We start from the raw sequence: 25,276 nt of genomic DNA, 5'->3' as shown, positions 1-25,276 counted from the left end.
CATCACGTAAAATCAAGTTGGGGATAAAAGATACCCATTTAATGTTTTTGCCATTATTTGTGACAATATGTTCAGTGGCACCACAATGATCTTGCTAGGAATTTCGGCAAAGCAGTTTCTTAGGGTCATATGAAGGGTTATTCATGGTTGTCCAACTCCAGCACTTCTATCTCATGAATATTAATGAGGGGGTATCATGAAAATCCGACATGGATCCGGCCCTCGAGTGGGGCAACCCTGGTTTATATGGTCACTGATCTTGTCTTAGTCAGAGGCTGCAGCTAGGAACATACCCATGATTCATGTAAGCCTTTGAATGTCCTTAGAGCATCTATACATGTATTTATGTGCTTAGTTTGCGCCTGGGCATGTATGCATGACCTAAATGGATCTGTGCTAATACCTGCTCCCAGGTTTTGTGACCCCCCTTCACCCTGGCTAAAGTCTTATTTTACCCTCAGCATTGGGTTCACACTATGCCTGGCACTCAAATGCCCAAGAAGTATAAGCCTATGGAACTCTCCAACAGTTGGCCCCTAAACAGAGAGAAGCATAGGAGAGAGCTTGTGAAAGCATCTCAGTGAATCCACAGTTCATCACTCCAGTAAACGTACATCATACCACAGAAATACACAGTGAGCTTGACTCCTATGCGTTGAAAAGAAAACGCCACACACAGATTGCCTGACACTTTGGTATTTTGTTAAGCAATTGTTTAATACTGCTTGCTGGTGTACTAGGGAAGATTTGTGCAGCTTCTCCTTAGTTGTCTCAAGTCATAACCTACAATTATTTGCCTCTGGTGCAAATTGCATTTCGAGTATGTTGTCTTCTGGTGCAATTTGCATGTCTGACAATCTTGCCTTCATTTCATTGTTACTATCACTCTGTGCCCCTAAAGTGCAGTGATAATTTCGCACAGACGCTCTGTGTTTGCACGCTTAAGATGTCCATGCCTCCTTAATTAGTTCCCAATATCACCTTAAGCAATCCCCAATTAATGTGTTTAATAAATAAGATGCTGAGTGCGGATGGTCAACTTCCGATTTCCGGTTATTTGCTAAGGCATTCTGTTTCCGCACGGAGCCATGATGGAAGTTATTGTAGCACAACTCTATGCCGGATCTATAGGTCCCAGTTGCCACATGAGCTCATGGTAAAAGAAAAGTGTTAATGATGTGACTGCTTCTGACTTCTCTAAACACCTATGACCTGAAAGTACACTTTGCATTAGGCCTGTTCAGTAGAACTGATCAGGCATCCATTGATTGGCATACAAACACATCAACTCAACCCTACCAATGGTCTTTCCATCTGGAAAATAATGGATAGGCTGATTTCTTCACATTTGCAAACCACTCCTACTCCTTAATCTTGAGTTCATCTCTGCCCCAGAATGTATAAGGTTCTTGCAATTGTAAACCTTTTTTGTTTTGTTTTCTGACATCTAGGAGTGCTGCATTTCATTATTCTGCTGGAGTCGCCATAGGGATCCTCGCTACTCTTGTCCTCTTTCTGCTGATATTGAAAAGATTCATTTCAAAGGTATTGTTTTGAATAAGTGTTAATGGATGTGGCCTTTGAACAGCATAATAACCTGTGCCCCGAAGAAATTAATTATTCTAAAGAAGACCCGTCAAGGTACCATTTAAACCCCTGGTGCTTTCACCACAAATCAAAAGTGTAACCAGGTCTTATCAGACCATATCACTGTTCAGTACTAATTTTACAGCACTTGTCCACAAATATTGGCTCCTTCATATTAAGCTAAGAAGTTCTGCAGCACTGTTAGCAGTAGTAGATTTGATTACCCCCAATGCTTGATGAGGAACAAAATGGTGTGTGTGTGTGTGTGTGTGTGTGTGTGTGTGTGTGTGTGTGTGTGTGTGTGTGTGTGTGTGTGTGTGTGTGTGTGTGTGTGTGTGTGTGTGTGACACACACCCCCTTTAGCAAAAACTGGTCACACCCTTTAGCAAAAACTGGTCGCTAGTTGTGTGCCTTCTTTGTGGTTTTCCTTCTGCACGTCACAGCATGGAAGTAAGCAATCTTTCCTTCCGATGTGGGCCACAACTAAGCTTTTTCCACTTCATCTCTCCTATGGCCTGTCTACAAACCTGTTTGTTTCTACAGCTTGTACACCTCTTATTTGGCATTTGAAATGTATCTCTAGGGCAAAAGTGATTAGCATTCCATACTTCCTGCCCAACCCAGTTTGCCCGGTCTACTTTCCAGTTTGCTCTTCTTGTTCCTTGGATTGAGTCGTTCTTCTCCAGTCTTCACCTTTTGACTGACTCTCTCTCTCTGTAACTTGCTGTCTGTGGCAAACTGTGATCACAGCTACCTTGTCTTTCACAACTTCTACATTGTCCATGTGTGATTTCCTTCCCAAAACATCTGTGTGTGTCTTGGGAAGGCCATTGCTTGTGTTATTCCTCTCTGACTTTTCTAGCATAATCAGTCTGCTACTTCTCTCTATAGGCAACAGTGGACAGGTAGTAGGATGACCCCTTGTGACACGATTGGCTACTTTCGCCTGGTACATCGTCGGAATGCAGGATGTCCTTCACAGGGAATAGCTTGCTCTTCAGAGGCTCCCCCGCCCCCCTAATGTTACTTGGTGTGAAGAAACAACTCGCTGCAACTGTCATCCTGTGCCTTTTCCAAGTGCCCACAGAGTACCCTTCTTTCCTCTTTGCCGCCACCGGACAACATATTTTAACTAAGATTAAAGAGCTGCTTATATGTATAGGTATAATTTGAACGTTCTAGTTCTCCGAATTCATGCTGGTTTCTTCCACCACAACCACTACCGAACAAATTAAGTCTTGCTACATCAGATGAGACCTCAAGAGCAGCATGGAACACCCCCATTCATTGCACCAAAAATGAGCTATGGTCTTGCTGTTTTTGCTGGGGGTCTCCGAGTAGAATTGGTGGCCAACTGCATACAGACTCATGCAGGCCAAACCCCAACTTTAACTAGCTATGTGGTCCCCATGTAGGAAAGGATGTCATGGGCCTTTGTGTGAGGCTATGAATCCTTAGTCTAACGTGCTTGCCAGTCTGAGCTTCTGTGGCTTCCTTGAGCCATGAATCTACAGCGATGTTGGTGCTCTACCCTGCGTACTCTTGATCTCCTTCTGGCCTCACAGTATATCACACCTGGAAAGCGGAGTATATGTCTAGCTTGCCCATTCATGAGTACTGACAGCACTTGCCCCTCTGATCGTACCTAGACTGGGACTAGTGAGCCTTTCATCCCAGAGTAGCTGTTCTTCTAACAGTGACCATAACTGTTGCTCTCTGGTGAGGCATACCAGCTTGCCCTAAACCGCTCACTCCAACAGCCACAGTTTGAACTCAGCCGCAGGCCACAACTCCAGAGCATCCTGCGCTGCAGAAACCTGATGGTCAGTTGCCCATCTGGAAAGGAGGGGTGGCTGCTTCCCAGCTAAGTCTGCTGCTTATCAACATTATATAGAGAAACTGCGTGTAGGTGCACACCTTCAATTCTAATCACAATAAACCAACAATTCTCATTAATAGTAATTTTGGGTGCAGAGGAGGTGACTCGACCTTGATACGAGGTTGGAAATACATTACATACAGGAAAGAGTATCCAAATGTATTGGATACTCCCATCCCCTGTATTTACTGTTGGTTATCAAGCAAAGACCAGAGTCGGGAACTGTTTGCAACTGGTGGTTCCATACTGTTCATCAGTCAGCCATTTTAATTAATGTCCTTCTATAAAAATGGCTCTTGCTGAAAGGAAACCTGGTGACTTTGTTTTGAAGATTCCTTGGCTGTTCATCATAAAAAGGCATATGCAGTTGGCACTGTAAATATCTTAAAAAAATGAATTATCCAGCTTCACAACAAGAAAAATAAACTTTAGTAACATGAACTGGAGAAATGGACGTGATTGCTTCTCATACTAAGCCCTGTTAATATTAAACCTCTGAGAGAGCTATGTGGTATAGCAGTCCTCCTCCGGTATGATCTACAGTTTACGTTTCATCAGTCATATTACGTTTATTTAGGAATTCCGTAAACTTTTCAAAACTTCACAAAAGAATGAGTATATAACAACTTCAAAACAACAAAGACTAAAATATTTACTTATAAACCATTAACAGTGTTGAATAGAAACACTTATTTCAAATGGTGCTCCAGCTGAACAAATGTAACCCCTTATGCTACGGTGGGGCATACTGGCTGCAAAGTATCTGCTTGCAAGAGTGCGAAAAGGGAGTGTTGGCAGACTAATGTATGGATGGCAAAGTTCATAGTAGTGTGGTAGTTGAGGATGGTGACTCTGTACAGGCCATTCTTGGAGGCTCATTGAGTGTCCTGTCACTTTACCCTCAGATCATTGGGTTGAATTTTAGGAGCTTTGGGTAAAACCACCTATACTTTGAGGACTATATCTGTGCGAGGGGGTCGTTTTTATTTTTTCTGATGGCTACAATTTGAACATAGTGCCATTTTCCTTGGTTGAGGTCATTTCAGATCCTTCTTGTCCTTATACGGATTCTGCCCGTAAAAAGACTGACAAAGAACACAAATCCAGAGGACGCTTTCATGGGCTCTAATGCCAGCTACATTCTAGAAGGTTCTTGGTCGCTTCTTTGCAGGATGCCCTTTTTTCTAATGTGGGCTACTGATCTGGAGTAAGAGGCTGGATCAAAGAAACATGAACGCTGGTTTACCTAGGTTTCTCCTGGTCTAGATGACCTATGCAGGACCCCTAATGACATTGCAATTCACACTGGATCAATACTATCGAAAAGTATCCTCACTTCTGAAGGTCTTATCAGCCTTCTTTGGACAGCAGTCTGTCCAGCTTCTATATAAGCCCGATTCTTCGGGGAAAATCTGTGTGTGAAATGGGGTCTGCACACATCCCCGATAGAGGAGATTAGGAACTGAGAGGACATTTTTGTAGATGCAACCAAGCGTTGGTGAAAAGGGGCCAATAAGAGCTGCTCAGAAAGTTGCAAATGCAGGTTAAAGATGGCCTCCAGTTGATGGGGGAGGAGGGGGTGCTTTGAGTGCACAAACTAACCGCGTATAGTTCCAGCACGTACACAAAGTTATGGAAAGATCTTGTTTTCTTTGTTCCCACATATTCCGGAATGTGCGCCAATCAGCAGGAGAGGATCATGCAGGGAACACAGCAGAGGGTGAAACATTTAACTTTAGTCCACCTTCTCATATTAAAAAATATTAAACCACAAGTTAAACAACGAGATGTGTGCATTTCATTTTATAGTAGTTTTCAAAAATATAGCATTCACTTGAGACGTGTGTACTTTTATTTAATATTTCGGAATAGCAACAGATTTTGCACAGAGCAATATGATGAGTTGCTTTAACAGTAAGTAAATACGTATGCTGTTGTAATATTTTGCTAACAAAATGTTGCAATTCTGTATGAAACTTAAATATCTGCATGATCTCAAGTGGCATTGTCCGAAAACTTTCATTTTTACATCGGGCCACTGTGTATATAGGCCATGCCATTTCCTTACATCATACGATATTAAGTAGATGGTGATACGTAGCTTGCACGCTTACACCATGATATTTCTGTCATTGCAGTACAGCACCTTCGTACTATTGACGACTGCAAGTTTTGCCTCTTCCTTGTACATCTTCAACTACTTGATGGAAAACATGGTATGGTTGTGGCATGAAAACAAAAGCTACTTACTGGGTATGTACCACAATAAAACAAGTTGTTCGATCAAGCAACCTAAAGCAACAATAGGATTCCAAATTATCACATTCATTAGAGACCCACATGCTACTTGAAAATGGTATATTTGGGAACCCATATTTATTTGAAAGGTTCTTTAATAAATATTCCAATTAGCCTGATGGATATTTGTGTTTGGCGCCAAAAAGGAGGTCATATTTTTGGAGTCCAGTTGCAATTCCTTAAGGATTTCATGTGACATTTTATAACGGAAAAGAAGCAATGAGGAGAATAACAGTTGTGTGAAACTTGGGTATTATGTTTTCACTCCAACTTTTATGCTTTTTGAAAAGATTATGAATCTCAAAAGCACTATAATTAAAACCCCATTTCAGAAACTAAATTCAAACCTATGACCTAATGGAGACCCTACATAAAGCTATGACACTTTGGCCTCCTATATCGTTGTTGTGCCTTTGGATTGTCCATCTTCGATTTTATTCTTGGTCAACCACAGTGGAGATTTTACTTCAGCTTTCCAGGATTAATTCTTCAATTCTAAATCTGGAGTATCCAATATGTGGGGTCATTCTGGCCTAAATGGCAAGTAGAAATGTGGGCATTAGCACTGCATTATTACCTATTTCGAAAACCTGTAAGTATGGAGGATTGCAAATCCTGGGTTGAGTAGCACAACTTAAATTTCGATGTTCATTTTGAGTCCAAACTCCAAATAAGAGCCATTATGTATATTTAAAGCTCTAAATAGCGCATACAAGTCTCAGATTGCCCTTCAGAAGCCCACATTCAGTCCTTTTGTTATCACCAAAAAATACTGATACCGAATGACCCCTTAAAAGTGTAATTCAGGTAAGTTCTAAATTTGCATAACATACATATTACCTAAATCTCTTTAAAAGGACATTTTGGGGCCAAAAAATAGTCCCTCTCGATCAGCGAATTATACGGACAAGGACCGATGCGATAAGTGTAATTTGGTGACAATCAGAAATTTTCGGAATTAATGAGGTGGCCAATTATAAAACATATCCTCCAAATAGGTCACACAAGCTATATTCTTTTAGGGAATTTAAATCTGTTCCAAAAAAGGCAAGGTATGTTCACTGCAAATGTCTGGGGCAGAGGTTAATCTTACAAATGGCGTTTGTCTGATATGCTGGCTAGGAGGAGTTCCAAAATGGCAAGCCAATCACATCTCAATGGGCAACACATTTTTGCACGCAACCTACTGATGATTAGTTGGCAAGGAAGGAAACCATTATTGAGCAGTGAGAATTTTATCCTTGGTGAATTGGATAGAACATACAGTGGTTCAGTTGCAGAAAACATTTCACTTGGACACGGGCCTAACGGAAATAACTGTCCTTCTCTGGATGAAGTTTTAAAAATAATAAATATCAAATCACGCTATTATCTGAAAAATACCCTTTCTTCTAATGGACTAAATGGCAACGTATGTGAGCACACAGCTCTCTGAAAGTTTGTTCAGAGTCTCTTTCTACTGTGACGAATCCTTGGATGTTGTCCCTTCTCCCCTAGGGGGGACCACGTCCCAAGAGGTGAGGTCACTACCCGATAGTCCCCCAGGGGTTGGTACTTTCAGAAACCAAAGGGTGTCTCACCCGTTAGTCCTCGGGGACTTGTCACCCAGGTGGCCAGGACACGGCCAGAAACATCCAAAAAGACCGGATTTATAATCCAGAATGGGCGATTTGGCTGAATTCCGGGCGTTCAAAAATTCTGAATGGCTGAAAAGTTTGACCAAATCACCCATTTGGTTGCAAGGGCTGCGGTGGGATTCTCCCGCACCCTTGTTCACTATACTGTGAGCAGTGGGTTACCCCCGAAGCCGAGCCCGTAAAAATAAAAAAGGAAAGGACCCTGCGCGCCGGTTCCGATCACGCCACAGACGCAGCGAGTCGGCGGCACACAGCGAAGTGTGCTGCCGCAAGCTAAGTAGGGGGCCGAGGGTGTGGGTGCGGGCAAGGGCAAAGTAGGAGATGTTCAGGGGAGAAAAGACCGAAAGTTATTTTCAGAAAAATAACTTTCGGTCTTTTCTCCCTCGAACATTTCCGCCACGGGCTTCCAACCCCAATCTGTCACGGCCATCGCTTTTGGATCCAGTTCCTGGGGGTGGTCCAGTGCAGAAGAATCACCTGGGTGAGGGGGTCTTCAGGCAGTGGGGATGAGGCAGCCAATGGTGGGACGCGCAACACCTCCACCCCCCTTTTTTTTGTTGATCTATTCCCTTCCTATTCTTTAGGATTCACTGAGGTCCCAACTCCGTCCACCCCCCCTTTTTACACAAATACTGGGCAGAAGAAGAGGGTGACTGAGAGTAACAACATTAACTTTCACATATCATACTGAATCTGTCCCGCTAATCGGATCAGGCAAGGTCAGGCACTTGACTGTAAGTGTATACACCTGATACCAATTAGCTCTCCTCACACAGATAAAAGTCAGAACCCAAAGACACACTCTGAGCAAGGCAGAACATGATTACGAGCAAACCTACTGGAGCAGAGCGATGGACCAAGCGGCAAGAGCATGGGGTCGAAAACCCCAAGAGTTCCCTACCGGAGGTCTTTGCTTCCGACAGGCCGTGGAAAACACATGGCATGGCCAGATCCCACGAGTGAAAACTGCATTGTGTTTCAAGGACACCAGCGACCCTCCTGGGTGAACGGCAGAGTTGGGGAGGCAGGGCCAAGCCTGTGGTACTAACCTTGACTCGTGAATTGGATATCGCAAAACCAATTGCCGGTGAGTTGGCAAGCGACCTGACCTGAGAGACCGGTGTGTGTTAAAGTTTGAAGTAGCAACATTATATCGCAAGTGAAGGCTGCACGTTTGTGGAAGAGACTCTAGAAAAGGCAGACCTGTGAATGAACCTTGAAGTAAAAGACAGCTGCGAAATCAAGTATCCCACTCGAAAGTCTCTGTGAAAGGTACATTGTTTGAAGCGATAAAACAAATAAACAGCAAAAGTGAAATAAAGAAGTTTAACCCCTAGAGAAGGGGAGAGTGAAAGTTAAACTGTACACTTTGAGTCGAAGTGGTCCTGCGGTGGTCTGTAAAGAAAGCCATGCACATTCGAAAGTCTTCGACATGTGGTCCGAGCCCGAAAGAGGGAGACCAAAGTATAATAAGCTTGGGGAAGGAAGCCCCCTTGCAAGTTTGTGTTGAACTTTGTCATGAGAGGTCTGACCCCGACATAGGGGGTCCTTTGCAAACATTTTGGTTGAAACATTATTTTGGAAGTCAGGAAAAGAGACTTAAACGTGGAAGGTCAGGTGGGCCTCGATCCACGTTTTTGAATGGTTTATTGTGTTGGAAACCGAACCAGAGTGTGTCATCCTGCCTACAGGGACTGCCTTACTCCGTGAGGTCTAACGTGGGGCGCAGAGCTGGTTCAACCACATTTATTCATTTGAACACTGATTTTTCCTTTTGCATACATTTCTCCTTTTTACATTTTTTGTACAGGAGATGGGGCAGGTATTAGCTTTTGTTAGCATAGGCCATTTTGATTTGACGTACTCCACTAGGACTGTGTTATTTATTATTTGATGGTCGAGACTACTCCCATTTTGGTTATAGGGCAAAGTAGGAATTTCTCCAACCCCAACAATTTCAATAAAGGTTTTACAAATTGTAGCCATATTGTCAGGGTCAAACTTGTGTTACCATGCCTCCCCTACAGTAGTTAGCGGGTGGATCCCATGGGGAGGGATCCCCCACTATGGCACTAGGGACGACTGTCCCGGAAGAATGTGTTATGCCCAAAACCTATCCCCACCTCCCTCATCCTCCTACCTTATACAGAGTCCCATAATCCCACACAATTCCATGTACCTCTGTAGGGTAGATGATTTGACCTCCCTAAAAAGCACTGGGACAAGGAAGAGTAGGGACTACCCATGTGATTCATATGTAGAAACTGAGACGAAGAAGAGCACAAGTAACCCAATTGAGGTTGAGAACATCAATACAGAGACAAGGAAGAGGGCCGGAGCAATGCAGAGTGACCCGCGAAACCAACATGAGCGGCCTAGGCAACTTGGAACAAGCAAGTCCAAGCCTATGATAAAAAGGGAAGAAGGAATTCACGGGCTGTCGGACCTTTCCTGGAGGAACCAGGAAATTCAAATTGAGCTGCCGGAACCAGGACGCCAGGAGTGCAGAGGCCGAGACACTTGGCTGCCAGCAGAGGCATCTCTGACAGCACCGCCATGGTTGCACCAAAGAAGGTTGCACAGTCCAGTGCAGCAAGCGGTCCTGGAGAGCGGGAGCATGTGTAGAGCTGGAAGCGTGCAGCCCAGGAGCCGGGGAACGATGCAATGCCGTCGGAGCTCCTGGTGAGACTGTGAGAACCCTGAGGGGGGAGGAGAAGCCCACCGACACCCGGCGGTCGCCGGTAAGAACTCTGAAGAGGTCTGGGTAACCAGGACAGTTCGTGGGAACCCAGAAAAATTACAAAGAACAGGTCTGGGAACCACACCGAATGACAAACTACCTCCAAAGTCATCTTCATAGTCACAGTACCTGGCAGGACGGTGAAGCAGGACTGCGGTATTAAGAGAAGAGAATTCCATGGGTCTGGGACCCACTCCCTTTTGGAAGAGTTAACATAAATCATCTTCATAGACACAGTAGCGTTCAAGAAAGTGAACCAGGCCTACAGCAGAAAGACAAGAGAAATATACTGGACCCCCACCCATGATATTAGAAGTCAATGTTGTTTGAGGACTTTTGAAATGCAAACCAAGGCCAGGGCATTTCCCCTGGTGAGATTTGTGGACTATGGAAAGTTGTGAAAACCTCAGAAGAGCCAGGGGAAGAGAGTCATTTCCCTGGCACTGTGAAAAACACGAGAAAGACCATGGGAAGAGAGTAATACCCCCTGGTATTGTGAACATTGAGAGAACAAGACCATCCTTTGCAGGCTAGTGAACCAAGTTGGTACAAGCCAGAGCAAGTGAGTCATTACGTCTGGCGTTTGCGAACATTGTGATTAAGGCCAAGAGAAGGGAGTCATTCTCTTGGCACCAAGGGTATGAGTTGCTTTATTTGTGAACTGAGACTTTTCAATCTGGAACTTTGTGTGGTGCCTTTAAAAAGAACTACAAACTGGGGAAGGCGGTGTTGCTTGGAGCGCCATCAGTGAGGATGCTCCTCTTAGAGCCTCCACGCGGAGCCAAGGGAAAACAGACGGTCTCGGAACCGAAATGCCACTGGCTCAATGAGGCACAGTCCAGGGACGCAGTGGTGCGGAGAGTAACAGCCAAAGAGGAGTGAATCTTGGAGAACGGAGCCGTGGAAGCTCCAACGTGAGCTGCCTTGGATACAATCAAAGATTGTGCCCGGTAGTCAACAGTAGCTGCGGTCCGCCAATGTGGACCACATCCAAAGGCACGGCAGCTTTGGTGAATCCAGATGAAATGCAGATGCGTGCTGGGCGCCTCATCAAGCTGTCCAAACCTTGTCTTTTGCCCTAATATCTGCGGCAAATGTGCCAGGGGAAGCGCCTTTGCTGCGTGTCTATACAAAAATGCCAGGCGGGCCCCCAGGAAGCTATACATCACTTCATCTGGAGTGCAAATTAAAGTTTGCAGCTGCATCCAATTGGGCGACATGGTCTGAGTCCAGGCGGGCAGAAGCGCCACCCTGGACAAGGATCTGAGCGGGCGTGCGGTTGCCTCCCACCACTTGTGGTCCGTGACACCAAGCCTCGGGGGCTCCGCCGGTGTGGTGCTGTGGGGGCCAGGGCGAGGCAAGCTCTGATATGATATGATATGGCATGGCATTTATAACGTGCCTTTACACAAGTGTTTCAAGGTGCGTGGGAAGGCATGAGGGGCAGGCACTCCATCTGTTACGGTGAACGGGGTTCCCGACCACGGGGAATCCTCCCCCACACAGGCAAAGCTACATAATCTGGCACAGAGACAGGTGCTGCCTGGACACATGAGCGATTTGGAGCCAGTCCGGGGGTGAGACTTGCCGGAAGGTGAGTGCCTGCCAAGACCTGGGCTGCAAGAGAAGCCCGCTAGCTTTACTGGGAATCTGACCTCTCGGACCGGGGAGTCCTGGCAGTGCACACGAGGCCCGAGCTCAGCTGGCCCCAATGCTGGGGGCGTACCCCTCCCCCTGGCGGCAGAAATGTTGCTGAGACCTAAGTCGTAATTCCCCCAGAAAATAGCAAGACCCGGGTGATGAGAACCACAGAGATTCGCTCCCGATGACTCTTGTGAGTCAAGGATGGCCAAGCATTAGTACGCGAATAAAGGCACTGACATAGCCGCCCTACTTCAATTCCAGGAGAAAGGGAGGTAAAGGGAAACAGGGTCCACTTCCCAGAAAGACCACTTGACACTACATGGCAACTACCGACACAAGAAGATATCCAGTCGTTCATGGCAGAAATCAAGGTGGAATTCCAGAATTGCATGTCGGAGCTCTAGACGATGATGGACCGAGTGGACGACCGGGTTATGGAGGCACAGCAAATGCTGGGGGAGGTCGAAGATTGGACGCCGGAACACGCAACGGTGCTCACAGACCTAAAGTGCCAAGTTCAATCCCTGGAGGGAGAGAGCGAGGCCATGTCAGTAAAACGGGAAGCACTCTGAAAACCGCAGGAAAACCCCACACCCTTGACTAGGGTATTGATGTAACACAGTATACTGAACAAATTTATCCAGAGGTTGTTTCTTAGTTTTAAAGGTATCAAAAATGTATTTATTAAGATACATCATTTACAAAAAAGAATTAATCATTAATTAATGCACACATATGAAATTACATTACCATTGCAGGAGAGCATAAGACACCAGATAATAAAATCCTAACATCACCATCATTCATCAACAATCACACCATCATTTGCAACACAAATCAATCAGCCTCATTCACTCACAGTAAAAGAGTTTGAACTAAAACATTTAGTACAATTCATAAGTGGTAGCATTTCATAAATTAGCCCCGCAGAGTGATTAATATTTCATTTTATCCACATGTAATGTGTAGCAGCACATTCATTAACCAGAGAATGTGCTCTATTCCACGGAGTGGGTATGTTCAACAATAAATGATAAATTCCATCCCCGGATGTTCTTCTCTACCGGTTTCGACGTTTTATGAAGTGATTGAAATAACGTCTTCATCAGGAGAAATAATTGATAATATTACCACTGTAAAAAACCAAGACAAACCAATAATATAAAGGAATCTACTACCTATACTGGATGGCTTAAGCTACCAACATGCAATTGTTTATATCATCAGTTAAAGTTTAAAATACACAAGAAACACCATGAAGTGGCAACTCCCAAAGTGTCCCTGTTGTTCCAAGTGTCTGAAACGAAGGTTTGTGAAGCCTTAAACCTATTCAGACCACTGTGTCTCAGATGGAATTACACCACCACCATGTGAGGAATCAAAAACACCAAAGGCCCAATACAGAATTCTAGGGACCAGACCTCGCTCCCAATGTCATATGCTCCAAAGGATCAAGGACCACAAAATGTGGCTCAGGGACAATCCACCAAATTCCAAAAATTTGAAATGACATGTTAATATCTTGAAAACACGTGTAAAAGCAAAAATGTGGTATATGCGGTCCAGTGCCATTGCAATACATTTTATATAGGAAAAACCTCAAGAGAGGTACATGTTCATATCAACGAACATTCAAAAATTCGAACCTGCAACCTCAATGCCCCCATGGTTCTTCATTTTGTAGAGGCAGGCCATAATGTAGAAGATCTCACATGGTTCTGTATCTCACATGGACAAGGGGACTCGTTCTCGACGTACCCGTTCCAGGTCCTGGTCCTCGACGCGTTCGAGACCGTGTGCACCGTTGTTGTCTTCGAGGAAGTCATCGACGGGCTTTCTCGAGGCTCCGAGGAAGTTGTCGAAGCCGTCGACGCTCGGGTCGTCGAAGGACACGATCGGAGCTCCGGCTTCGAGGACTGTGTCGATGCTGGCGGCGCTGCATCTGACGTCGATGCCGATTTACTTGACGTCGACACCGATCCTCTCGGCGCCGATGCCTGTTCTCTCGACGCCGACGCCCTCGACGCCTTTCGAGGCCGGGGTATCGGAGGTTCCCCGTGGCACGGGGGTACCCCCTAGGAAGGCTCTGGTTAAGAGCAAGCACTCTCGGGTGCCTTCTTTTCGCCACCTGGAATATATTTCGGAGGTGGATGAGGATCCTGATGGCCTGGTTCCTAGTCAGGTTCCAGATGAAATGGTCTCGGGCCATAGTCAGTTTGATGATTTGAGGCAGTCGCTGCATGATGCCAGTGGACTGGACACCTCTCCGGAGGTAGAGTTTTGTCGGCCTGAGCCTGGCTCTCATGCCGATTCCTCGTACCGGCGCCTTATGGCTAGGGTTTCCGAGTACTTGGGATGGTCTGCTCCCCAGGGGATTTTGTGCAGGATGATCTCACGGACATCCTTGATGTTGGTCCTCCAACTGACCCGGTACTGCCGTTTCATATGGCTCTACAGAGAAGGGTGGCGGCGGCTTGGACTGCTCCGGAGAGTCTCCCGGCGGTGGGCAGGTCCTTGTCGCGGAAATACCATCCAGCCAGTAGCGACCCCTGCTACTTGACCAGGCACCCCACTCCGGAGAGTTTGGTGGTGCAGGCGGCCACGGCCCCGGCAAAGCAGGCGTCGTACCCTACCATCCCTCCTGATAGGGACGACAAACGTTTTGATGGCTGGGCGAAGAAAGTGTTTTCTTCTGGTGGTATGGCGCTTCAGGCGACCAACTCCATTTGTGCCTTGTCTCGTTGCACGCACACTCTGTGGAACTGTGTTGCGTTAGCGGCTTAACATATTCCCGAAGGGGACGAACGGGATGGTTTCCTTGCTATCCTCCAGGATGGTAAGGATGCCATGTGTGAGGCCGTTCAGTCGGGTTTGGACATGGCTGAATGCGTCAGCAGGGCCATGGCGGCGAGCACCATGATACGCAGGTTTGCGTGGTTGCGGAAGTCAGGGTTTGCTCCTGATGTGCAGTCCCGGCTCCTCAACATGCCCTTTGACGGTGAACACCTTTTTGGCAGCAAGGCTGACGAGAGCCTTGAGAGGTTGCAGACCTCCAAAGCTGCAGCGAAGTCGTTGGGCGCTGCAGTTCGCCAACCTCCGCCTTTTCGTCCTAGGGGACAGCAATGGAGGGGGGGTTCCTTTCGCTATTGCTCGTCCTTCAGTAAAGCGAGAGGGGCTTGCAGTCAAAGAGGCCAGCGCAGGGGTACCAGAGGTGGACGACAGGGTACCCGTGGTGCCAAGGCCGCTCGGGCAGTTGCCTCTTTGCCCTCAGGTAACGCTGCAGCCGCTACCACTCAGTCATGAGGCCATGTCCCATGGTTCGCCGGTTGGGGGTAGGCTGGCGCAGCATCTTGTAGAGTGGCGTGCCATTACTTCAGATGTGTGGGTTCTGGAGATCATAACCCACGGCTACTGTCTTCCCTTTCGGCAGAGGCCTCACGACAATCCACCGGGGAACCTCTCTTTGCAGAGTCCGGATCCGCTCCTTGCGCAGGAAATTCAAGCCCTGCTGGAGAAAGGCGCCATAGAACTGGTGCCTGTAGCGGAGAGGAACAAGGGATGGTATTCCCCTTATTTTTTGATTTCAAAGAAAGACGGGGGATTGAGACCCATCATGGACTTGCGCGGCTTGAACAAACTCCTCAGGAAGGACAAGTTCAAGATGGTTACTCTCTCTCAAGTCCTCCAGGCCCTTTAGCTTCAGGACTGGTTGGTGTCTCTCGACCTCAAGGATGCTTACTTCCATGTGCCGATCCATCCCAAGCACAAGAAGTACCCGAGGTTCGCGGTTGGCGACTCGCACTTTCAGTTTCGGGTCCTGCCGTTCGGATTGACCTCCGCCCCAAGGGTTTTCACCAAGCTCATGGTGGTGGTGGCAGCGCATCTCAGGGAAGGGGGGGATTCATGTCTACCCCTACCTGGACGATTGGTTGATCAGGGGGAGCTCTTCCTCTGTGCAGGGAGGCGATGCAGCTCGAGTTCTGGGCCATCCAGCAGGAAGTTTCGGTCTCGGCAGTTCATCTGGCCGGAGACGAAAACGTGACGGCGGACGCTCTGAGCAGGCAGAGCACGATCTCTCACGAGTGGGAGTTGGCTCAGGAGATTCTCCTGGAGATCTTCGTCCTTTGGGGGACCCCTCAAGTGGATCTCTTCGCCTCCAGTGTCAACCGGAGGTGCAAGAGGTTCTGCTCGCGGGAATTTCCTCCAAAAGGAGAGTTGGGAGACGCGTTCGTGGTGGAGTCGTTGTTCCCGCTGCTGTACGCGTTTCCTCCAGTCCCCGTCATCCTGCAAGTGCTGCGGAGGTTACGGAAGTTTGGTTCCCGGATGATCCTCATTGCTCCGGCGTGGGCTCGGAGGACGTGGTACCCGGACCTTCTCGACTTGTCCATCTGCCCTCCACGTCGTCTTCCCTACCGAGACGATCTGCTCTCACGGGAGGGGGGGTCAGGTTCTCCATCCGGAGGTCAGATCCCTCGACCTTCACGCTTGGCTTCTGAAAGGTTGAGGTATAAGGATTGGGACCTCCCTGAAGACGTGATGGAGGTGTTGCTCTCGGCCCGACGGCCAGCAACAAAGTCTCTGTACCGTTGGCGTAAGTTCTGCGACTGGTGCAGAGTTCAGAATGTGGAACCTTTTGCATGTGACATCCCCATGGTTCTGTCCTTTTTACTTTCTTTGGCCCACAGGGGCTTGCAAGTGGGTACCATTAAAGGTTACCTGGCGGGGCTGTCCATCTTTAAGCGCTCGTCTGAAGAGTGTTCCTACTTTAAAATCCCTTTGATTTCACAGTTTCTGAAAGGGCTCACTAATGTGTTCCCTCCGTCACCTTTCCTGGTGCCCGGTTGGGATTTGAACCTTGTTTTCAGGTTTCTAACGGGTGCTCCGTTTGAGCCTTTACATTCTTGCCCTTTGAGGCTGTTGACTCTGAAAACTGTGTTTTTAGTTGCGGTTACTTCCGCTCGCAGAGTGAGTGAGTTACAGGCACTTTCAGTTAAGCCACCCTTCACTGTTTTCCATAAGGACAGGGTTGTCCTTAGAGTTCGTCCTTCTTTTCTTCCGAAGGTAGTGACGGAATTTCATTTGGCCCAGAAGGTTGTTCTTCCAGCATTCTATCCTCCTCCGCATCCTGGTAAGGAAGAGGAGAGGTTCCATAGGCTTGATCCTAGGAGAGCTTTAAGCTTTTATGTTTCACGCATGTCCCTGGTCAGAGTGGATGATCAACTCTTTATTGGTTACGCTGGAAAGCGTTTGGGACAAGCTGTGACGAAACAGACTTTGTCTCGCTGGATTATTTTGGCTATCTCGGAGTGTTACCGCTTGGCGGGTAAGGACCCACCGGCTGGCTTGCGGGCCCATTCTACCAGGGGTATGGCTGCATCTATTGCCCTGGAGAGGGGTGTTCCTATTCGCAACATCTGTGATGCAGCCACTGGGCTTCAGTACATATATTTGTACGTCACTATTCCCTCGATTCCATCCGAGGACAGGATCTGGCCTTTGGCAAGGCGGTCCTTTGCTCTGCTATTTGATTGGCAATTCTAAATTTTGACTCTAAATTCTTTCCCTCCTCCTTGCTCTGGTACTGCTTTGGGAGTCTGTCATAGATATGGAATACGTCGGAGGACCCAATCCCCTCGAAGAACAAGTTACTTTCTTATCTGGTAACGTTCTTTCGATGGGATGGTCCGACAACGTATTCCATATCGCTCCCTCCCTACCTTCCCCGCTGCAGAATTTCTTTTGCGATTGCAGCTTACGTTCCGCAAGGCTTTGTGTCTGACTGGCAGTTGACTAATGTCACACGTTCTGGGGGAAAAAACTACAACTGAGGCTATGGGCGTCGTGCGTCCTACTTATCACATCGGATGACGTCGAACGTTGGAGGAGGTCCTCGACGACGGCGCATCGACGTCATCGACGCAGGACGCAGACGCCGAAAAAAGTTTCCGAAGCAGCACAGCTGTGGTGATTACCTGTCATAGATATGGAATACGTCGTCGGACCATCCCATCGAAAGAACGTTACCAGGTAAGAAAGTAACTTGTTCTTTGCATTAAATGGGTTCCATCCTGGATCTAGGCCCTGGGTGAATACATTGGCAATGACTTACAAATGCTGCTGCCACACCATGAACAAGCCACTCTGCTGCTGGGCCGTACGCATTGGCTGCAGGGGCGTGGGAGGCCCTCCTCTGACCCCCTGGCAGATGTGACTACGCAAGTGCATTCTTTCACCACCAAGCAAGACATTGTGGCTGCGGCCCGAACGCAAATGGAAATTGTCTACCAAGAAGTATCCCTCCAGCTTTACCAAGACCTGGCGATATCTACAGTACAGAATAGCAGCGCCCTCGGACCCCTGACTGCCATCCGCCAAGACAAGAAAATCTGCTGCCGATGGATCTTCCCAGCAACGCTCCAATTCACCGTAGCGGGAAACATGAAGACAAACGGCTCTCTCGAGGAGGCGGAAGTCCTATGGGTGGGTACCCGACCCACGGCAAACAAAGATTCCCCCTGCGACAGTCCACGCCACTGAAGGGAGAAGAGCCCAAACTCCAACGTACTCTGTGGTCAACGGCACAAAAACCCAGAGCTCTTCCGAAGCGCAAATAATCCCTGGCCCAGCTTCTACCCTGGCAAGTGCTACTCACAAGGCAACCACAGACGGACCGACCTAAAACAGCCTCAGCATATGGATGGTCTGGGCCATCATAGACTTAGCCGGACCATTCGAGCGGAGTCGCTCGCTGGTAATCTGGGCATATGGCCCAATTTTGTTAGTACACTGTTGGCACTGGTTCAGTTTTGGTTCATAGTTACCCGTGGCGCGAAGAGACAGCTGTGCCAGATGGCAGTTAACACCCACCTCTGCCTCCTCAATGCAGAGGAGGACCTGGAATCATAACCAACACTCACCCCCCCACCGAAAACTGGGATTTGTGACATTCAACGTCTAGGGCTTCAACTCGCCGACCAAGCGGAAGTCCATCCTGCAGAGACTTGTCGGCCTGAAGAGCTCTGTTTCATTTGTGCAAGAGACCCACCTGGCCCCCCAAGACTTTGCCAGAATGCGAAGCAAACACTTTCTGAAGCAATTTCTGGCATCTAGTGAAAAAAGGTGGCACTGCAATCCTGCTTGTGAGAGGTGTCCCGTATGTCGAATTAGAAACTCAGCACGGCCTGGGAGGTGGGGTGAAATGTATGCTATCCGGACAACTCTACTCCCTAATAGCTGTATATGCCCCAAATGATAGACGAGAAACATTTTTACAAGAGCTGGAATCAGAACTGGCTCCCTTTTGTAGAAGGCCAAGTGGTGTTAGGGGGGGACTTAAATGGGGTACCGATCCTAACGTTGATAAAACCAACCTGCCTATGCCAAAAGACTTCAGGATTGCAGTGGGGTTGCTACACTTGTTTAAAACCCTAGGGGTGATAGACATTTGGTGTTTGCTACAGGCTGGGGAACGGGTCTATTCTTACTTTTCACACATACATCGCACCTCGTCCCGTATTGACCTGCACTTGGCAACCCCCCAACTGGTGCCTCGAATGGACAAAATAACCATAGGAGCGAGAGCACTGTCAGATCATGCTCCATTTCAGCTGACAGTCTGGGTCCATGATCCAGCCCCCCCCCCCCATCATCCAGGCCCCCATAGAGATTGGATGACCCAATCCTCAATGATATGGCCCTTCGAGATTCTATTGCGAAAGCCATCAGGAACTACTTCTAGGACTACGATGAGGGGCCCACATCGGTAGCAACAGTGTGGGAAGCCATGAAGGCGGTCATTAGGGGGGAACTGATGGCCCCCGCGGCGGCCTACAATAAGAGGCGATCAGGGACAAAAGCACAGCTGGAGAATGTGATTGTAGAAGCAGAGTTTAGGCATTAACAGAAATGGTCCCTGAAGGCACACAAAACGCTCCAAATAGTCTGTAATTAACTAGAAGCGCACTTCACAGAGGAAATTGTCCAGGCCCTAATCAGGACATCCTGAAGGTAATAAAACAAATTCATTCCTGGTCAGAAAGCTGGCAAAAATAAAACACTGAAACACAATACTAGGGCTAAGGGTCTCTCAAGGCATAGTATGCGGAGGACGCCAAACTACAGCTGGCGGAATGCCACCTAAAAGAAACTATGCCGGCCTCACTCCATCTCTCGCAAACCCTCCCCCACCTCAATGACGCAGATAAAGAGGCCATAGACTTACCAATCACGACAGAAGAGGCAGATACAGTAATCAAATCTCTAAAAGGAAGAGCCCCCAGCCTTGATGGCTTTACACCTAATTTTTACAAAATATTCCAGTTACTCCTGAATCCCCTAACCAAACTCTTTAACACTTTCAAAAAACCAAAAGGGTAACGGTGTCCATGGAAGAATCGTCAACCATTCTGTTGCTGAAACCAGGAAGAGACCCCAGAGACTGTGCCTCTTACAGGCCAATGTCGTTATTAAACATTGATGCAAATATTGGTCAATCGGTTGACTGCTATTCTGCCCAAAATAATCAATGCAGATCAGACCAGATTTATTCTGGGGAGAACCACAGGAGATAACATCCGCCGTGCCCTAAACCTGGTCCAAATAGTGAAGACCGGTCTCTACCAGGTGGCTCTCTTGGTGTTGGACGCCACTAAAGGTTGACCAGGTCTTCATGAAATTGACCTTGGAGGCTTTCTAAAAAAATGATCCTGGCCAATTATGGCTCACCCAGAAAATCCCTATGGGTAAATCAGAGACAGACAGGCCCCATACAGTTTACATGTGGTACAGGACAGGGGTGCCCCCTGTCTCCACTAATCTTTGCCTTAATCATGGAGCCCTTTGCCAAACGCATCAGAAAAAACCAAGCTGCATGATTTTGTTATACTCTGTTTCTGGTCATTTAACTGGTTGTTGTTGTATCTTATTTCTTTATATTGCAAAATAAAACGTTATATCACTGGAAAAACCAAGCTATCGAAGGTATAACAGTGGGCCAGAAACATTATGAGCTGTCATTATATGCTGACAATGTAATGCTAACCCTCACAAATGTCCAGTTATCCCTGCAGAAATCCCTAGTAGACGCCTTCAAGCATGCCGCAAGGTTCGTGATCAACTGCCACAAATATTGGGCAATGGGGGTGGGCTTGATGTAAGGGGAAATGAATGCCCTCCGCCCCTGCAGTTCTACCATGTGGGAAACCACAGCATTAGGCTGTTTGGGGGTTCAAATCTCGTCTCGACCAAAGCAGATATATGCTGCTAACTTCCAACAGCTTTTTAAAGACCTGGAGGCAGATCTAGAGAGGCGGAAAGCCAAGCAGATCTCATGAATGGGTCGCATTGCTTCCAAGGTTTTTTTTCACCAGTGTTACAGCATCATGAAGTAGACCCAGGCAACAGAAATAAAGAGGTACCAACCATAGACTTGGGAGGAAAACAAGTCGGGTTAAAACAAATGGCAGAATAGAACTTTAGCTACTAAGAACCAATTCTGTGTGAGGATCACCCCACCTGGGAAACCTGTAAATAAAGTATATTGACAAGCCCAGTCCATATATTGTTTAGCAGAGTCTTATGTTCTACTACCCCAATGTACCTGGTTTAGCAGAGTTCGACGACGGGTCGTCGACGGATCATTCTTGAGTGAACTCTGTTTAAGGCAGGAGCCACGGATCGTCGGGATTCCACAAAGAAATGGGTGAACAATGTTCTAGAAGCAGCCGCTTCGGTCTTTGCAGTGCTCGTTGACGTTCGGTCGTGGACGCCCTGTGAAGATGAGGCATGCAGTGCAACTCGACGACGATAGTTTGTCGCAAACATTCAGCGAAGAACGTAGGCCCAGCAAGGGTGTCAGGTCGTGGGCGATCGGGACGCGACCCCGGCTGGCTTCCGGATCGTCATCGGCATCTTTGAGGACTTTGGGTGGCTGGATACCCACCGGCGGACTCTCATTGGTTCAGCGGCAACCTTGACTTTCTCCAGCGGGACAAAGTGGACGACAGTGATGAGCCAAGGAGTCCTTGTTTCAAATATCTTAGGCAATGAAGTGTTTCAGCTCCGGTCGATGGTCGTCGACGGCGATGGACTTCAATGTCAGGGAGCCTTGGTGAAGGTTAGCTGATGCATGATGGTCCCTTGTAGCTCGGGAAGAGGTCTCCTAGCCCGATCCTCTCTTGGATTAGTTCTTGGAGACATGACAGCTTTCGGATTGCGTTGAAGGAACGCACCAGCAGGACCTTCTTCTTCTAGCTGGGCTTCAAGGTAAGCATCAAGTTTCGACTCCAGATTCTTCTTCTTCTAGCTGGGCTTCAAGGTAAGCATCAAGTTTCGACTCCAGATTCTGAATGATTTCCATCAGTGAGATGTCCCCAGATATACTGTTCGGTCTCTCATTCACTCTGCTGGGTCACACTCGGGCAACTAATCATTCAGGAGGGCATTCAGGCAGGCAGGCAGCCAATCAGGCTCGCAGTGCATTCAGGCCATTCACTTCCATTCAGACACTCACAACACGGAATGTAGATTCGGACAAGCACTCAGCCTTTCAGCGCTCCACACTGCATTCATATCAGTTTCGGGCAGGGCTGTCTCCTTCATTGTGTCGCACACTAGAAACCATACACCCAGTGCATATTGGTCACACACTCCATTCACCCAGGTCCCACCCCATGGGCGTACCAACAACATACTGTCATTGGGAAGGCTCCAGCCAATCTGGCCTGGACTTCCTCACAATACCATATATGGAACTTCCACCCAACAGCCAGTCATGGGAATGGACAGAGTCCGGGCTTCCCCGGACTTTGGGAAAACAAGGTAACAGGTAAGCAAGAAGCCACAGGGGCCTCCTATCAGGAATCAACTGATTCCAATTGCAGGGCCTGGGTATCCCAAAATGGAGGATACTCGGAGCACCTGTCAAATTCAGCATGGAACTGCCTACAGCCCATACCCTGCTCTGTGGGCCAAACACAGGTGCCCAAAAACATACACTAGGGGTACAAGGTTGTCCCCCCACTCATGGGTGCCATAAGGGTATCCCAAGGATCTGTTCACCAAACCAAAAAGAGGAAGAGCTGCACTGCCAGGAGTCCCACATGGACTCCTGCGCAGAAAATAACACAGAACACACATGATAAAAGGACTACAGGACAAGGACACTCTGTCCCTCCAATGCATTTGCAGCATCGCACTGGTGAGTTGGGGAGACTGACACAAGACTGGTCTGTGTTGAAGCCAAGGTTGCAAGCAGCAACATTGTATGGCAAGCGCTGGAACGGACATTGTTAAAACGCGTGTGATAAGAGACGCAAGCAAAGTTGAACTGCTCATGGGTGATTGAACTTTAAAAGCAAGATACAATACCTTAGACAGATGGGCCTGTACCATGTGTGCGCTCAATCGAAGGTCTCTGTAAGGAATCCAGCTGAGAAGTGGCAAAAGCGAAAGTGAGAAAAAGGGTATATCAAGAAGAGAACGAGTAATTGTGAATCAAAGTGGTCCTGCGATGGGTCAAGCAAAAGCCTGCGCACAGTCGAATTCGACCCTCCAAAATGGGTAGAACTAGAGCAGTCCAGACTCCCACTGCCCCTCCGCTCCCTGCCATATATCTCCACACTAGCGTGAAAATTCCGGGACCGGGATCCTGTCATTCACGAAGGCAACAATAAGAACATGGGACTGGGTGATAAAAAGGGCAGGAATTGCGGGTGGGCTGGGCCCACGCACCCCAATCCTCCACAAACCAGACTTTTCCCCAGGCCTTCAGCCCGCAGACTTGAGAAGATGGTCACGGAGATCAAAGAGTCCGCCGTGGGAAGAAGACGTCACCGATAGCCTCTCCCCACAGGAGTGCAAATGGAAGGGTTAACTTTAGCAACGGATACACCCCGCAACCATCCCAGAAAAGCAAGGAAGACCCCCAGCCAATAGAACCGCACCAGCAAAAGCCACAGGAACGATGTGACCGAAGCAGGGAAAAAACTGCGCAGCCCGTCGTGAAGGACGGGCCAGCGCAGCATAAGGAAGTGAGCAACGGGTGGTAGGTTCAGCAACGCCGGCGTAACTACACTAACGGGAGCTGGGGCATCAGGAGAGCAGCGCCAACCAAACACCCGGCAGTGCGTCTGGCACGAAACAAGGAAGTGACAGGGAAAGCGAACCTCCCTCACAGAGGAGGTGCAGACTCCTGCTTGTATATACGGCATGCCAGGGAGACAACAGTGGAGGCCGTTGAAGACCAGGCACAATAGGAATAAGCAGACCTGGAACCGATCGCCGCAAACAACGAGGTAACAGCAGCTAAAACGGACTACACGCCAAGGAGGACAAACTCGAATAGAACGTAGCGGGGAGCTTAGTCCTCACAGGGAAGGTGCGGTCCCCCGCACATACTCAAGGCATACCGAGGGGACATCAGAGAAATGGATCACTGGCATAGCGAAACTCAAGTAGAAGCCAGTGGGGAATATATCTACAGCAGCGGAGGCGTGGGCTCTCGAGCAAAGGCACGCCAGGGGAGGAAAACCACCAGCAGACACAGGTGAGAAGCAACGCACCCCCGCCCCTACACACAGCACATCTCCCAATGTAAGAAGGTCACAGCCGGCCGCTAACTAGAGACCAACAAAGAGAACTATAGCCTGGCAGGCTAAATAGCAGAGAGCATAATTAACAGACACCTGCGACAAGAGGCAACAACACATAGGCAATAGCTTCAGGAGGAGAAGGTGCCACCAAAGAGGAGACTGGGAACTGGAGGGGAGCTCAAACCTTGTAAGGACTCGAACCCGCACGTAAGACGGACCCTACAGAGAATAAGCTAAGAGCAAGGGGGTGCTAGCAGCGAGAGGACACCCACGGAATTGAGGACGCCAAAAGCCTAATAGCCTCATGTCAAAGACGAGGGGGAAATCGGCAGCAGCAATGACTCAACATTCACCCCTGGCAAAACAGTCCTCGAGTTTAACACAATTCAAGAAGCGTAGGAAGCAATCAGAGCCCGAAACACAAGGATGCCAGTTCAGAAGCAACCATGGCAATGCGCAAAGAAGATATGCAGAACTGGTTTAAGGAGTTCCAGGACCAATTTATGGCCTCCTTCAAAACGCAATTTGAATCTTTGAAAATAGAAATAAAACAGACTGGCCACATCCAATTTCAGTTCCTGTACAAACTGGAAGAAAGAAAGGACGGACACAGTGGAAAGGGCCACCGAGGAGTTGGAAGAGGACTCGAGAAAAACCGATGAGACTTTGGAACATCTCACGTGTCCAACGCATAATTTGGAGATACAATCCGAGGACCTTAAAAATCAGTCACGCAGGTCCAATGTCAGAATCAAGAATCTATCTGAAAAAGTCGAAGGCAAGGACTTGAAAAGCACGGGCCAACAACTCTTTGTAGAGGTTCAAGCGGTTGACTCAACACCTGGTGTTCAGATTGATAGGATATATAGATTAGGCCCACGCAGAACGGGAGAACCTGGGG

At 48.0% G+C, this 25,276-nt stretch overlaps 1 protein-coding gene across 1 annotated transcript in view; it reads left to right on the top strand.

Moving 5' to 3' along the window:
* The window catches only part of NEMP2 (nuclear envelope integral membrane protein 2), a 185,474-nt gene that overhangs the window by 79,256 nt on the left and 80,942 nt on the right, over nt 1–25,276 (top strand). The window contains exons 5-6 of the mRNA XM_069615673.1: nt 1,452–1,545; nt 5,605–5,719. Of these exons, the coding sequence (XP_069471774.1) occupies nt 1,452–1,545; nt 5,605–5,719 (209 nt within the window). The remainder of the gene's footprint in view (nt 1–1,451; nt 1,546–5,604; nt 5,720–25,276) is intronic.

Source organism: Ambystoma mexicanum, chromosome 9 (genome assembly GCF_040938575.1).
Source record: "Ambystoma mexicanum isolate Mex_15411 chromosome 9, UKY_AmexF1_1, whole genome shotgun sequence".
NCBI lineage: Eukaryota > Metazoa > Chordata > Amphibia > Caudata > Ambystomatidae > Ambystoma > Ambystoma mexicanum.
Note: the sequence above shows the minus strand (reverse complement) of the source record. Positions and strands in the feature narration are given on the sequence as shown.